The sequence below is a fragment of the Mytilus galloprovincialis genome, chromosome 3, assembly GCF_965363235.1.
Source record: "Mytilus galloprovincialis chromosome 3, xbMytGall1.hap1.1, whole genome shotgun sequence".
Taxonomy (NCBI): domain Eukaryota; kingdom Metazoa; phylum Mollusca; class Bivalvia; order Mytilida; family Mytilidae; genus Mytilus; species Mytilus galloprovincialis.
In genome coordinates, this window is record NC_134840.1 from 90,253,830 (window position 1) to 90,270,463 (window position 16,634).

Below are 16,634 nucleotides of genomic sequence, written 5' to 3' on the forward strand. Positions count from 1 at the left end.
TGTAAGATCTTGACATTTGTTATGTGTCAGAAACCTATATTCTGTCAAAAATTTGATCACAATTCAAATTCAGAGCTGTATCAAGCTTTAATGTTGTGTCCATACTGGTTTTATTTAGACTCTATCACCTATGAAAACCACAAAAATTGGTTTCCCACTGATAAAAGTACTTTCACAGTAATAGAATGAAGGTAATCAATGTTAATTATAATGTCTTCCTCAATTCCATACACAACATTTTGCTTAGATTTAGGTTTTCTGGCTTGTCCATAGTGGACAGCCTAACCTTTATCATTGATTTTTTTTTTTTATCTATTTACTTTAGAAACATACCGAAAAATCTATGCTAGTATATTTATTGGTAGACTGGCACTGCACTTACAATTCTTCTTAAAAAAAAAAGCAACAAGATTTTTTACCACATTCCTGCTTGATGACAAATGAAAAGAATAAAATTTTCCTGAATTACTGGTGCATGCAATTTTGTTTGAAGCTCTCATTATTCTTTAACATGTCCATATTAGTTGCAATGCATATTGTCAGTTACCATTGTTAAAAAAAAAAAAGCTGATAAATGTATAAAGAGATGAAAGTAAAAAAGAATATTAATGAAACATCTCTGTACATAGTTATGCCTTGAATTTTGTTTAAAAAGATGACTTTTAAAATTTTTATATCATTGAAACAGCTCCAAATTATCTCCCTTTGGTGCAAAAATGCCATTTTTTGGCATTAAATTTGAAATATCTGTTTTAACTCATCGGTGACCTATATTTTTTTATTATTGTTTTCATATAAGCTGTACATAAACTAAATAATTGTAAAATTTAAGCGATTTCTGTAATTAGGTTATTTTTTTATTTCGATATTACCTCCATTTCTCCTATTAGTTCAACAGAAAAAAAGGACATTAACAAAAATGTATGCTTCTTCCAGAGGCAGATTGTGAGCTTAAATGAACCTCATTTTTTTATTTCATTTTTCTTTTAAGTATATGATAAAGTTCATTTATAAAAAAATATAGCGAAATCCTATATTAGAAAAAAAAAATTGATTTGTACCCAGGAGCCCCTTAATCAAGTTTTTAATTTTTGTTGACAATTTGTATTTATGATTGTAAATTCAGAAATGATTGTGAGGCTAATACAAATATGTATATTGTGACTGGGTGAGCTCACAAACATATTGCTGTACAATGTATGTAAATTTTCCTGAAATTGCAATAATTTATCTTAGATTTTTGTCCATTCTTCAAAGAATGTATAACAGTTTTTGCAGATGATCAATTTTCTAAATGAAATTAATATGAGAAATAAAACAAAAATTACTATAATTACTGTAAGTTTTATAATATTTTAAACATCTCTAGCAAAATGATCACAATCACCTCATTGTAATTTTCACACAGATGATTTACTAATCTCCTAAAGTGAAACGACAGAATGAAAGATTTACTTATCCCCTAAAATGTAACTTTTGGTCAAATGTGTGGTTTTTTAGCTCACCTGTCCTGAAGGGACAAGTGAGCTTATGCCATCACTTGTCGTCGTCCGTCGTCTGTCGTCGTAAACTATTTCAAGAATCTTCTCCTCTGAAACTACTGGGCCAAATACTTTCAAACTTTAACTGAATGTTCCTTAGGGTATCTAATTTATAAATTGTATCCGAAGTTGTGATCTATCAACAAACATGGTCACCATTGCTAAAAATAGAACATAGGGGTCAAATGCAGTTTTTGGCTTATAACTCAAAAACCAAAGCATTTAGAGCAAATCTGACAAGGGGTAATATTGTTTATCAGGTCAAGATCTATCTGCCCTGATATTTTCAGATGAATCAGACAACCCGTTGTTGGGTTGCTGCCCCTGAATTGGTAATTTTAAGGAAATTTTGCTGTTTTTGGTTATTATCTTGAATATTATTATAGATAGAGATAAACTGTAAACAGGAATAATGTTCAGCAAAGTAAGATTTACAAATAAGTCAACATGACGGAAATGGTCAGTTGATCCCTTTAGGAGTTATTGCCCTTTATAGTCAATTTTTAACCATTTTTCGTAAATCTTAGTAATCTTTTACAAAAATCTTCTCCTCTGAAACTACTGGGCCAAATACTTCCAAACTTTAATTGAATGTTCCTTAGGGTATCTAGTTTGTAAATTGTATCCGAAGTTATGATCTATCAACAAACATGGTCACCATTGCTAAAAATAGAACATAGGGGTCAAATGCAGTTTTTGGCTTATAACTCAAAAACCAAAGCATTTAGAGCAAATCTGACAAGGGGTAATATTGTTTATCAGGTCAAGATCTATCTGCCCTGAAATTTTCAGATGAATCAGACAACCTGTTGTTGGGTTGCTGCCCCTGAATTGATAATTTTAAGGAAATTTTGCTGTTTTTGTTTATTATCTTGAATATAATTATAGATAGAAATAAATAAACTGTAAACAGCAATAATGTTCAGCAAAGTAAGATCTTCAATTAAGTCAATTTGACCAAAATTGTCAATTGACCCCTTAAGGAGTTATTGCCCTTTAAAGACTTTTTTCACAATTTGTTCATCATGTTGACTTACTTTAAAAAATCTTCTCCTTTGAGAACTGCTGTATCAATTTCAGCCAAACTTAGGCTAAATGAGTTTCAGAGTATCTAGTATAAATTTTATATTTTATTTCCTTGTATGTCAAGAAACATAGCTCCTATGGCTAAAATAGAACATAGGAGAAAATGATTATTTTTTTTGGCTTTTGAAGAAAATAGGACGATCCAAAAAACATTTAAATAAATTGAAAAGCCAAAATAATCATTGATGAGAGATTTAACCAAAAGAATTAAGGTGAGCGATTCAGGCTCTTGAGAGCCTCTTGTTTTTTATGCCCCACCTATGATAGTAGAGGGGCATTATGTTTTCTGGTCTGTGGCTCTGTTCGTTCGTTCGTCCGTCCGTTCGTTCGTTCGTTGGTTCGTCCTGCTTCAGGTTAAAGGTTTTGGTCAAGGTAGTTTTTGATGAAGCTGAAGTCCAATCAACTTATAACTTGGAACACTTGTTGCTTATGATATGATCTTTCTAATTTTAAAGCCAAATTATACTTTTGACCCCAATTTCACGGTCCATTGAACATAGAAAAAGAAAGTGGGAGTTTCAGGTTAAAGTTTTTGGTCAAGGTAGTTTTTGATGAAGCTGAAGTCCAATCAACTTGAAACTTAGTACACTTGTTGCTTATGCAATGATCTTTCTAATTTTAAAGCCAAACTAGACTTTTGACCCCAATTTCACAGTCCATTGAACATAGAAAATGAAAGTGGGAGTTTCAGGTTAAAGTTTTTGGTCAAGGTAGTTTTTGATAAAATTGAAGTCCTATCAACTTGAAACTTAATACACTTGTTGCTTATGGTATGATCTTTCTAATTTTAAAACCAAATTAGACTTTTGACCCCAATTTCACTGTCCACTTAACATAGAAAATGAAAGTGGAAGTTTCAGGTTAAAGTTTTTGGTCAAGGTAGTTTTTGATGAAATTGAAGTCAAATCAACTTGAAACTTAGTACACATGTTCCCTATAGTATAATCCTTCTAATTTTAATGCCAAATTAGATTTTTATCCTATTTCACGGTCGATGGAACATGGAAAATGATTGAGTGGGGCATCCGTGTACTTAGGACACATTCTTGTTTTAAGCTAACTTAATTTAGAAGTTTATACAATAAATCTCTGGACAAACAAATATATATAAAAGTATTTTTTTTTAATTTTGAGAAATTTTTGAATGCAGTACTTTTTGTTTTCAAATTTCAAATTTTGTAAGAAACAAGATTGAACTCTCTACTAATAATCTGAATAAATATCCAGACTATTTTCGTGTTTATTTTCATGATTTTCATGCTAAAACCACTTATTAATTAAAGGTTCTCATACAACTGTTTACCAGTAGTTTCGGATTTATGTAGAAAAGTACATTTTATAATTCAGCTGACCCAAAGATTAATTGGATTATTATATTTTTTTTATAAAATACCAAAAACTTTTTTCTAGTGTTTATCAGAATTATCATTTGGATATAAGCAAAAGATTAAAGATTGTAATGTAAAGAAATCTAATTTTTGATACATGTACAGTAGTTATATTATTTTTGAGTTGATTAATGAATGTGGAACCATTTTTATTTCAGATGTCAAATAGTAGACTGACTGAAGCTATTGGTTTTGAAACAGGGACATATGAAGTGAATACAGCTGTTCTTCAGTCTACTTTCATGGACAATGATCTGAACAATACAGAGAAAATTGAAATTGTAAAACAGTTTGACCACGTTCGACATAAAAGACCACATAAAATAGAAGTTATGATGGGTCCATCCACCGAATCGCCCACCAAAAGATTTAAATCTATTTTACCTAATGATAAAAAGAGTAATGTTGTAGTGTCTACTCAAGGAAACATTGTGTTAATGGGAACACCACAAACAACTAATTCTACATCTCCTAAAATAGTTCTAGTTAATAATGCACAAACTTCACAAACAAGTTCTAATCCATTAATAGTCATGAATAAAAATCAATCCAATTGTTCAGCTGCAGTTTTAGAATGTGTGCAGTCTTCACCATCTAATGTTATATCATCACATACATCAACACTACCTTCTGCAAGTAAACAAAGTCATTATGTCAGTAATCAAGTATCACCTACAAAGAGTGTTGTGTTAAATAGTAAATCATTACCTCAGAAAAGATCTTCACAGACTTTACCATCAAAACCTAGCACAGTGGTACAATCCAATATCTCATCAGGAATCACAATAGTTCCAGTCAATAACTCGACTGGATTTAATTCTGTAGGAAAGATAAGTTCTGTGTACAACACATCCTTGTTAAGTCATAACCAGGTACCAAAACAGACTGAAATTATCTCTAATTCTGTAGCAACTAGTTTATTGTCATCGGTAGTGTCAAAAGCTGGAGTCATGATTGCAGAAAATAACATAAATAACATACGAGAAACAGACATGGAGTCAGAATCTTTAGAGATGAAACCTGAAGTTACACAAAGCAATGAAGGCAGTACGTTCATTATTACAAATTACAACAATGTTGAACCAAATAATTCTTTAGAACCAACGACTTTAGGCAATTCTAATGTTGCTCTAGAGAATACCATGATAAATTCCTCTGGTGGTTTAGAAAATCCTGAATCTGGAGAGCAGACTATAGGAGAAACGTTAATAGAAACAAATCACATGGAGTCAACTGAAATGATTGAGTTAGTAAACGATCAGTTAATCACAGAAGATGCTTCTTTAAATAATGTCATCACAGCATCGAACATTTATCAGACACCAGAGGGCATCATAATTATCCAGAATCAGGACGGCAGCACTGTACAATTACAGGGAAGTGATGGGGAACCCATTCCCTTAGAAACAGTTCAGGCATTATTAGAAGGACAATATCTGCAGACAACAGAAGGGAGTGTCCTCTTAAATCAATAATTTAATAGGAAATACATCATAATTGTGCATAGCTCATTTATGTCTTATTTATTATTTAAAATATTTAAATTATGTCAAATATTAAATTTATAGGAAGCACATTAAAGAACATTGCATCTCTTTGTTGTATAAAATCCTGGATTATAGGGTCGCTATGAAAAGTGAAATTAAGTATCTAAATGGAGGTCTTGTAAAATGTGTACCGGTATATGTACTAAGTATTTTAACATTCAAATTATATGAAAGCCACAGAAATTTTATTTTTTTACTATGTTTGTTAGAGAGATCTGTTAAGTACATTTAGTTCAGAAGTAGATTTTAGTTTTTGTTTTGCATTAACAGTCTAAAAAGAGGAAAAGGGTGAGCTTTTTCTGGCAATGACTTTGTCAATACTGTTTATGTTTGTGATTAGGTCTCACCATCTCTTTAGAGGAACCATTAATTGGTAGGTCAATGATATTTGGTATGCAGTTGTATTAGCATTAGCACACCTCAATTTCAGAGATAATTTTGTCTTTCCCCTTCAGTCTATTGACTTTGAAACTGTTGATTTGTTTACAAGTTTTAGGACAGATTATTAAAGGGAACCACTAGTACATGTAGTAGATCTGTGATGTTACTGTTAAATATTTAGTTGTATTAGCATTGCAACATCTCATTTCCTTGGATATTATTTGGTCCTATCCCATCAGTTGTGTATTGACCTTGAAACTTTTTATTTAGTTTTATGTTAAAGTTTGTGATAAGTATTACAATTATGAGATGTGGTTTGATTGCCAATGAGATAACTATTGTCTAAAGTTGATATGAAGTAGATGTAAGCAATAATAGGCAACTGTACAGTCTTTCAACAATGAGAAAACCCCATTCAATAGTCAGCTATAAAAGGTCTAAACATGAAATATAAAGTGAACCACTTATGATAAGTCAATGACATTTGGTATGCAGTTGTATTAGCAATGATATTTTTAATTTACTGAGTTTATCTGGAATTGCAACATTAAGTCGTGGTTCATTGACTTTGAATGTTTTGCAAAGTTTACATGTAAAATTATTTCCATTTTAATTTCAACCTTTATATTTTATGATATTCTGAAAATCTTGCAAATTTCAGTTCAGTTTAAATCCAAGTAAAACCCCTATAAAAGTTATCCTGTTTCACCTATACCTGTTGCAGTGCAATGTTTTCAATGTGTTGCTTAGCTAAACTGTCAATTTTATCTGCTATTTTACAGTTCTGTTTAACAATAAATTGGCTTCTTTTTGGCAGTGAATAGGTCAAAATATGGTTTGGTAATTAAAATTTCTATTTTTTTTAAATTTTGGGATCTTCCTTCTGTTACAAAAGTTAGTCACATGATCAAAGTATACACACTTTATTTTCTCTATGTTTAACTCTTATGAATGAGAACAGAATTCAGCAGAAATGGATAAGAAGCATTTGTTTATACTCTATGAGAGCTAAAGATGGTCTCAATTATGACAGGAGATGTAACACGGTATTTATACATGTATATATCAATTATTTTTGGGACTTAATTCAGTGATCTGAAGTTTGTGGTTCTCTTGGTTATTTAATTGAATCAAAGTATCCTAATAAGTTTAAGATTATCTATCCGTCCAGTCAGCTTATTTAGTTTCTTGTGGAATTATCAGTTGCAATACATTTTATATGTTAGTACTTTTTTTCTATATATGTGACCTGTACAATTTGATTTTAGTGTTGGTATTTAAATGACATGGAACACAAACAGAAGGTAGAAATGGATGTATTAACAGGGGGAAAATGTAATTTTTAGCATTTATATTTATGATACTTCAGAATTTCAAGCTAAAAGTGTAAAGGACAACTGCTATTTGTTCCATGAAGTTTTAGAAAAAATAGTAAGATTCTTCATTCTCTTTAAAAAGTTTGATGGCACAGACCATTTTTAGCTCACCTGGCCCGAAGGGCCAAGTGAGCTTTTCTCATCACTTGGCGTCCGTCGTCCGTCGTTGTCCGTCGTCGTCGTCGTCCGTCGTCGTTAACTTTTACAAAAATCTTCTCCTCTGAAACTACTGGGCCAAATCAAACCAAACTTGGCCACAATCATCATTGGGGTATCTAGTTTAAAAAATGTGTGGCGTGACCCGGTCAACCAACCAAGATGGCCGCCACGGCTAAAAATAAAACATAGGGGTAAAATGCAGTTTTTGGCTTATAACTCAAAAACCAAAGCATTTAGAGCAAATCTGACAGGGATAAAAATGTTTATCAGGTCAAGATCTATCTGCCCTGAAATTTTCAGATGAATCGGTCAATCGGTTGTTGGGTTGCTGCCCCTGAATTGGTAATTTTGAAGAAATTTTGCTGTTTTTGGTTATTATCCTGAATATTATTATAGTTAGAGATAAACTGTAAACAGCAATAATGTTCAGCAAAGTAAGATCTACAAATAAGTCAACATGACCAAAATGGTCAGTTGACCCGTTTAGGAGTTATTGCCCTTTATAGTCAATTTTTAACCATTTTTCGTTAATTAAAGTAATCTTTTACAAAAATCTTCTCCTCTGAAACTACTTGGCCAAATTAATCCAAACTTGGCCACAATCATCTTTGGGGTATCTAGTTTAAAAAATGTGTGGCGTAACCTGGTCAACCAACCAAGATGGCCGCCACGGCTAAAAATAGAACAAAGGGGTAAAATGCAGTTTTTGGCTTATAACTCAAAAACCAAAGCATTTTGAGGAAATCTGACATGGGATAAAAATGTTTATCAGGTCAAGATCTATCTGTTCTAAAATTTTCAGATGAATCGGTCAATCGGTTGTTGGGTTGCTGCCCCTGAATTGGTAATTTTGAGGAAATTTTGCTGTTTTTGGTTATTATCTTGAATATTATTATAGATAGAGATAAACTGTAAACAGCAATAATGTTCAGCAAAGTAAGATCTACAAATAAGTCAACATGACCAAAATGGTCAGTTGACCTGTTTAGGAGTTATTGCCCTTTATAGTCAATTTTTAACCATTTTTCGTAAATTAAAGTAATCTTTTACAAAAATCTTCTTCTCTGAAACTACATGGCCAAATTAATCCAAACTTGGCCACAATCATCTTTGGGGTATCTAGTTTAAAAAATGTGTGGCGTGACCTGGTCAACCAACCAAGATGGCCGCCACCGCTTAAAATAGAACATAGGGGTAAATTGCAGTTTTAGCATTTTGAGGAAATCTGACAGGGGATAAAAATGTTTATCAGGTCAAGAACTATCTGCCCTGAAATTTTCAGATGAATCGGTCAATCGGTTGTTGGGTTGCTGCCCCTGAATTGGTAATTTTGAAGAAATTTTGCTGTTTTTGGTTATTATCTTGAATATTATTATAGTTAGAGATAAACTGTAAACAGCAATAATGTTCAGCAAAGTAAGATCTACAAATAAGTCAACATGACCTAAATGGTCAATTGACCCCTTAAGGAGTTATTGCCCTTTATAGTCAATTTTTAACAATTTTCATTAATTTGGTAAATTTATGTAAATTTTTACCAAATATAGTTCTCTGTTACTAATGGGCAAAGTTCATGATAGATATAATTGTAAGAAGCAAAATCGTTCAGTAAAGTAAGAACTTCAAACACATCACCATCACCAAAATACAATTTTGTCATGAATCCATTTGTGTCCTTTGTTTAATATGCACATAGACCAAGGTGAGCGACACAGGCTCTTTAGAGCCTCTAGTTTGATAAAAACATAAATTGTTGTTTTTCTAAAACAATAACGAACAAGATTTGGTTATTTTATTATATGTATGAAAAAATATAAACAACAAACATTTTGTATTTCCTTTCATAAACCTTTTTTCTTTAAACAAAACTAAAGTATCAAAAGATAAATTTTCTAGACTGAACACTAAAGTGCTTAACTATCAAATAATACATCCTATGCCATCACAAATATCCCACATGTTGACCAAACTTTGTTATTTTTACAATAAAGTGTGAATTAGAATAAGTATTTACCTACGTTACTTTTCACGAGATTGTTTTAAGATATAAAGAAAATATCTTATACTGTAGTTCATGATTTCTGACAGTAATGTCTACAATATCTGAAGAATGTATTGTGAAAGATTTAAAAAAACTATAGTCTATTATTTATGATTCTAAATACCAACAGTGAGGCCTTTTACCATATCTTATCATTTGTATATTTTACACACATGCAATAAGATGACACAGAAATCTTATTCATGTCTATATAGTTGTCAGGTTATTTTTCAATTGTCCATCAGTTGGTAAAATAGATTCATCCACATCATTTTATAAAAATCTGAAATGATATTTACCCAATTAAAAGACTTTACATAGTGCTTCTGTATTTTAAAGTTTGCATGTGGGATGTACGATTTAAGTAGGACCAGATTGACGGATTCCTCTGACCTCTGTACAGTGAGATGTGTGTCACTTTTAAATAGAATGCTTATTCCTATGGAATATTTATTTTATACAAAATTAAAATGTGAAGTATTCAGAGAGTTTGTGAAAATAAATATCAGCAACTTTATTATAAAGTCTAATTTGGTAACAAGTGTCATATTAAACTGAAGAAAAGAAAATTACCTGTTTACACTAATTTATTTGTTAAGTAGCCAATGAAGAACCATATGTATTTTTAGTGGCTTTAAAATGTAGTTCTATAATATAAAATCAAATTTAGAATAGAAACCTGAAGAATAGTACATAATTATTGAATGAAAAAGCTGATTATGACAGTAATTCCTGATATTAATGTTGATGTTTCTCCTAGTGCTACAAAGTAGAATTGTGAAGAACATGTTTTATGTTATTTCAATCATTCTGTATCTTCATTGTGTAAGTTATGTGTACATTTGACCCTTATATGTTACATATACAATATGCACTAATATAGATATTCATTGTTTTGTTCAAGTGCAGCTATCAGTTCTAAAGGTATGATTCATACTTATTTCATTAAATACTTTTAACAGTGTTGTGTTTTACTATTATCAACCCATTGGAGTCTGGAATAAAGTTTTTGCTTAATTTGAGTCTCGGAATAACGTTTAAATTTTTTTTGCTTCGTAAAATGCTATCACGTCGTTGTCGTCTGAAGACACACTTAGTTCTCGAACAATAAATTTTAGTGAATGGATCTCTATAAATTTTTGTCCAGAAGGATCAATACCACTTGGGATTGATTGATAGTCAATTTTTACCAATTTTCGTAAATTTCTGTAATCTTTTACAAAAATCTTCTCTGAAACTACTCAGACAAATTTAACCAAACATGTCCACAATCATTATTATGGTATCTAGTTTAAAAAAAATGTGTTTGATGCCCCTGCCTGCGAACCAAGATGGCCGACATGGCTTAAAATAGAACATAGGGTGAAATGCAGTGTTTGGCTCATATCTCAGAAACCAAATTCTACATGTATAGAGCAAATCTAACGGGATAAATTTGTTCGTTAGGTCAAGGTCTATCTGTCCTGAAATTATCAGACCAATCAGGCAACCGGTTGTTGGGTTGCTGCCTCTGAATTGGTAATTTTAAGAAAGAATTACAGCTTTTGATTATTATTTTAAATATTATAATAGATCGAAATAAGCCATAAACAGCAATTATGTACAGCAAAGTAAGACCTACAAATAAGTCAACATGATCAAAATGGTCAGTTGACCCCTTTAGGAGATATTGCTCTTTACAATCAATTTTTAACAAATTTCATAAATTTTGGTACTGAGACAAGTTCATTATAGATAGAGATAATTGTAAGCAGCAAGAATTTCAGTAAAGTAGATCTATAAACACATCACCATCACCAAAACACAATTTTGTCATGAATCCATCTGTGTCCTTGGTTTATGATATGCACATAGACCAAGGTGAGCGACACAGGCTCTTTAGAGCCTCTAGTTTGTTGTTCTTCTTAAAGATGATTTGATTATTAGTATATGATTTTATCATGACAAGTTACAGATCAAGTTAGAATTTTGTTCCAGTCTGATGATTTAGTGCAGAGTTTGGTCTTTGAACACAAAAAATTCACTTAAATAATCAGTTTTCAACAGTTTTTTTCGTCATGCTGACAGAAATTGACTTGATATTTTTTTGCACCATGATAAGTTAAAGATCAAGTTCACTGTGCTTAAACGGCTGTCAGGGCCGTAACTACATTGAGGCAAATGAGGCAAATGCCTCATATTGGAAATTTAAAAAAAAACACAAAAAAAAACCCAACTGAAACAAGATTGTCTTCATATCAACCTGAATTGTTTTCACGGAAAGTGTCTTGCAAGAAGCAAGATCTCTTCACTCTGATGTCGCCCCTGCATGTTTTTCGCGATCCATGTTTCTATTTTACTTTTAGTTTTCAGAGTTGATGGTCTATTGTTTCTATTTCTGTGTCCCGGGTTTGTCTTTTGATCATTTATCGTCCTACTTTATAACTGTAGTCTGCAGAGTATTGATTTTCATTTGTAAAGTGTGGTTTTGCAATGTTGCATGTCCACCGATGTTCAGACATTATACGAGAAACTATTTTAAGAATATACGATGCTACTGGGAAAAAAATTGTCGTTTCTGCATGGATATCAAAGAATTCAAAACTGGCTCTTTTTTTGTACATAAAACTAGATAGCTGACATGGTTTAAATTAAAGTAAGACCACCAATTTCCCGGTATCAAATCATCTTTAAAAAAAATGTCAATGTATATTGCCACATGACCTTTTACATTTAAGGATTAAACTTGCATGAAGTCGTGTTCAGACTCTTAAACAGGAAATAAAAGAATATGGAGTAAACGTGCACAGGACCTTATCTCACACAAAGTCAATGCATAGAAAAATATATAAATGATCAATGGCCAAACTTTTTTTTTCTATTCTTCATCTTGATAGTTGATGAAAGGTCTTCAAGAATTAAAGAATCATTAATACCGTAAAACAAGGTCATGATGGTCCTTAGGCAGTACTAGTACTTAAAGTATAATACTGCACTGTCACTATATTTAAATCTAGTCATAAAAAAAATCACCGAAGTCTGAATTAAGCACAATACAACTTCAAGACAAGAACAGACAGACATAATGATTATGAGAATTTCGGTTTTTGCTTTATCCTACATATCGGTCTACTTTTAATGTTGACCCCGTAAAACCTAAAAGTCTTAAATTACAATGAATCTATGTGTTTGCTTTGAGACAAGAATATTGTCGAAAGAAATAGCTAAAAATTAATTGCGTTTCAATGTAAGAAAAAGTCTTGGAAACGCTCAGAATGCACGATTTTGCGTTATTTTTCTCAGAGCTTCTGGGGGCCTTAAGCGGCCCCAGATCCCTCGCCAAATTTGTTCACCGAAAAATATTTTTTGTCTCAATATTAAAAGAGGCTAGTTACGGCCCTGGCTGTGGGTAACTTAAGTTACCCACAGCCCAAGATGGAGCCGCCTTGCGTCGGTTAGATACTTTTCTTCTATAGAATAACAATACCACGAATGCATCAATTAAACAACTCAATTTAAAAGTTGCTTTAATCGTTTAGGGAAACCCCTAAACTGGAAAGGTGATTAAATTCTACAAAATAAACGATCACAGCACGATTTTAAAAAACTCTTAGGCTGTCCGTAACTTCAAAACAACTTGTCCGTAACTTTTTTCATCATACCAATAGAGATGTCCGTAACTTTCAAAGAATCGACATACGCGGATGTAATGTTTAAACTGATGATAGAGATTTCATCGAATACATATTCACAAAACGAAGTAGATGTCTAGTATGATATAATTCATTGTATCGATGGAAGACAAAATTGGGAAAAATATGAAAAAAATCACGATAAATCCGCAAAACTCGGGTCTCATTTTGTATAACGTCGGGGTACCCGAATCGCCTAGTTCGGAGGGTTGTTTCCGATCATAGCAGATAAACTGTTGAAACATCATTGTTCGTTTTTATTTTTGAACAAGTAGACTACGCAAGTATTTTTTACACATACATGTAGCATGTATACACTTACTAGTTTTCTGCCAGCAACGACAAGGGTAGCGTGGATCCGGGATTTTGGAGGGGAGCCCAAATTGCCCAGGCATGCAGTGGATAGACTATACGAGACTTAAGTGCACAAACTTTTTCCGTCTTTTTGAAAAAGCTCTCATCCCCACAAAAACAAATCCCATCAGCATTGACAGTAAAATAAAAGGGATGTCAATCTGGACACACTGGGACGTTGCGCACGGTGATATTGCGGCACCCTGGCCAAGATTTACAGTAATTGGGAAAACTTAAAAAGGGACATTTTGTATAAATGAATAAACCTAGTTTTACAGCTAGCTGCATATTTCATTTGTATGCAAGTTGCATTAAATCTCATTAAACTGAATAAAACTAAAAGACACAATAGGTAAAAGTCAGTGACAATAAAAGGAAAAGAGCAGTCAACATAGTGTAACAATTCGACATAGTATATAAAAATATAAATAACTACGTAGGACAACAGGGTAATTTAATAGTCTAACAACCCCTGATAACATACAAAGAGAGAAAAAAAAAACATATTAGGAAACATATTCAAAAAATCATAACACTATAACTAACTGGTGGGATGTATAAATACCGAGCCGCGTCAAAAAATATTCATCAAAATACAAAAGGAACAGAGGTGAAGGTAAACCGCAAACATATAATTAAACTCAAAACGTTAAAGAGTACGGAAAAGCCTTGGTCTGACAAGCGAAAAACGTCAATAAGACGCATATCAGTAAATAAAAGTTCAAACCATAACCAGGATGGAGTACCACAAACCCCACATAAAACTTCTGTGGTGTAAGTATGATGCGTTTATAAAATCACATTTGGTGGTGAATGAGTAGTATAAACGGCCGCGAAGGTTACAAATATGATGTTAATTGTCTTCTAATTGTGGAAATTATAATTTTAAAAATTTTAAATCAAAAGTAACCCACATCTAAAAATAAAGTTACGGACAGTCTGCTTAGTTTCGATCAAAAAGTTACGGACATCTTATGCATTTTTTAAAGTTGACCTTGCGCTTTAGTGAACTCTATATTAACAAATTTATGGTAAATGTTAGTCATTTCTATATTCAATAATCCTATAAATATTTACATTCTGTATGAAAAACGTCGCAAAAGGTACATTTTGTATGAATTAAATATCAACGAGTTTAGAGTCCGCCATCTTGGGCTGTGGGTAACTAACTTAAGTTACCCACAGCCGTTTAAGCACAGTGAAGTTAGAATTTTGTTCTGTTACAATGAATTTTTAACAGGTAGGGGACTTTGTGTTATCATGCAATACTCACAGAATGCTTGTTAATGTTAAGTTTTCTGTTTAAGTCGATTGGATAGGATCTACTTGTGTTTGATAAATGATATTTTTGTAAGAAGTTATCTAATATCAGTATATCTCAATTTGTCAACTATTTTGAGCCCTTGTCCACTAGATCGTGATCTGGGATCTGGATTTATAAGCAATGTTGCTGTCCATGAGATTGTCTTTTTCTGAATTTTATGCCAACAGGCAGTTTATTTTTGGAAAAAACGTAGGAACTATAAAGCAATCATATTCAGCAAAATTAGGTCCTAGACAATTTTAAGAGAAATTGGACGACCTATTTAGGAGTTGTTATCACTTAACTGTCAATTTAAAGCAAATAATGAAGTCTTTTGGGACAGGGCTAACACTAATTCAGAATCTTAGGGAGAAGTTGTTTAATTTTATCATATCTAGTTGCAAATCATTTAAGTCCTCTTGCCAGAAAAAAAAACTTTTTTTCAGGAAAATCGCGATGTTTATAATTTTTTGGGACTATTTTAATCTGCACTGATCACAACTTAAAAAAATATGAAAATACCAAAAACCGCACAAACGTATATAATACATCTATAGACGATCCAGATTTTTGTCAATACCTTGTATATATATATATGTATAAAAGCAGGTATAATACATCAATAAACAGCAATCCAACAACACACTATGGCAACAGATTTAACGGATCTGTGGAGAAAAACAGTCTACACTACAATGTAAGATGCAGAATTGACCGTCAACACTGCCGAAGACGCAGTTAAAGTAATTACACCCAGACAGATTATTACTGAACAAACAAAAATGCTTATTGAAAACAGCTCTTTTCTATAGCCACGAAGTCTCCCAAAAAGAGTCCGACTATTGAAGAATGAGTGCATCTTTTTTCTTTCCTTTTCCTCTTCATTTAGTTATAGCTCATTTGAGTTTGTCTCGATAAAATTAGTAAGACTTAACTAGAGATTGCAAGGATGTCTCTGCTTTTTTTCTCCAACATGGTTTAAATACTTTTGTGTTAGTGCGTAACTTGATTACCAGAAGGTATAGCACCTCTGATAATTCGGACCCCATGACAAAAGAACGTACATGAAAGTAGTACATATTTAAAACAAAATTGTTCCTACGGATAGGTGTAGAATTAAAATATAAAAATTTGTAGAGTACATTTTAGATATTAAGGTATCAAATGAAAGGTGAACGACTGGTGATCCTTGTAGAACACATATTGACTGACAATTCTGAATTATACAAAAAAGTATGAACGAATTCTAAAATTGGGTACATATTTTGCCTGTTTTACAGATATGTAGTACCATGAATGATGTATCTAAAGTTCCGGTAACTAGTACGGTCTGATATTTAAATAACGGTATATTGATCCCGCCACTATACAATGTTTGGAAGTTAAAAAAATTACCTGGATTGGAATGAGGGCTAAAAAAGCTGATGTGCCTGTAATTCAGTGATTGTCGTTTGTTGTATATTATATATTTTCATTCATTGTTTTGTGCATAAATCAGGCCGTTATATTTCTCGCTTAAATTGTTTTGCATTTACCATTTCGGGGCCTTTCATAGCTGACTATGCAATATGGATTTTGCTCATTGTTGAACCTTGTACAGCGACCTATAGTTGTTAGTTTCGTTACGACTGTCCTCAACATTTTTTGTTATTTTAGTTACGACCATCATGCTCGAATTTTTAAACGACTATTCTACGAATTTTTCGAATGATTTTATGTACTAGTATCAAATTGTATTTCAATATCAACGTACTCAAGATTAGTGTGTATATGAGAGAAGCGATTTG

General features: G+C 32.2%; 1 protein-coding gene across 1 annotated transcript in view; it reads left to right on the forward strand.

Moving 5' to 3' along the window:
- LOC143069336 (uncharacterized) overlaps positions 1-10,483 on the forward strand; it is a 28,910-nt gene extending 18,427 nt beyond the window's left edge. The window contains exon 5 of the mRNA XM_076243919.1: positions 4,174-10,483. Within this exon, the coding sequence (XP_076100034.1) occupies positions 4,174-5,490 (1,317 nt within the window). The 3' untranslated portion in view covers positions 5,491-10,483. The remainder of the gene's footprint in view (positions 1-4,173) is intronic.
- The last annotated feature ends 6,151 nt before the right edge of the window (positions 10,484-16,634 follow it).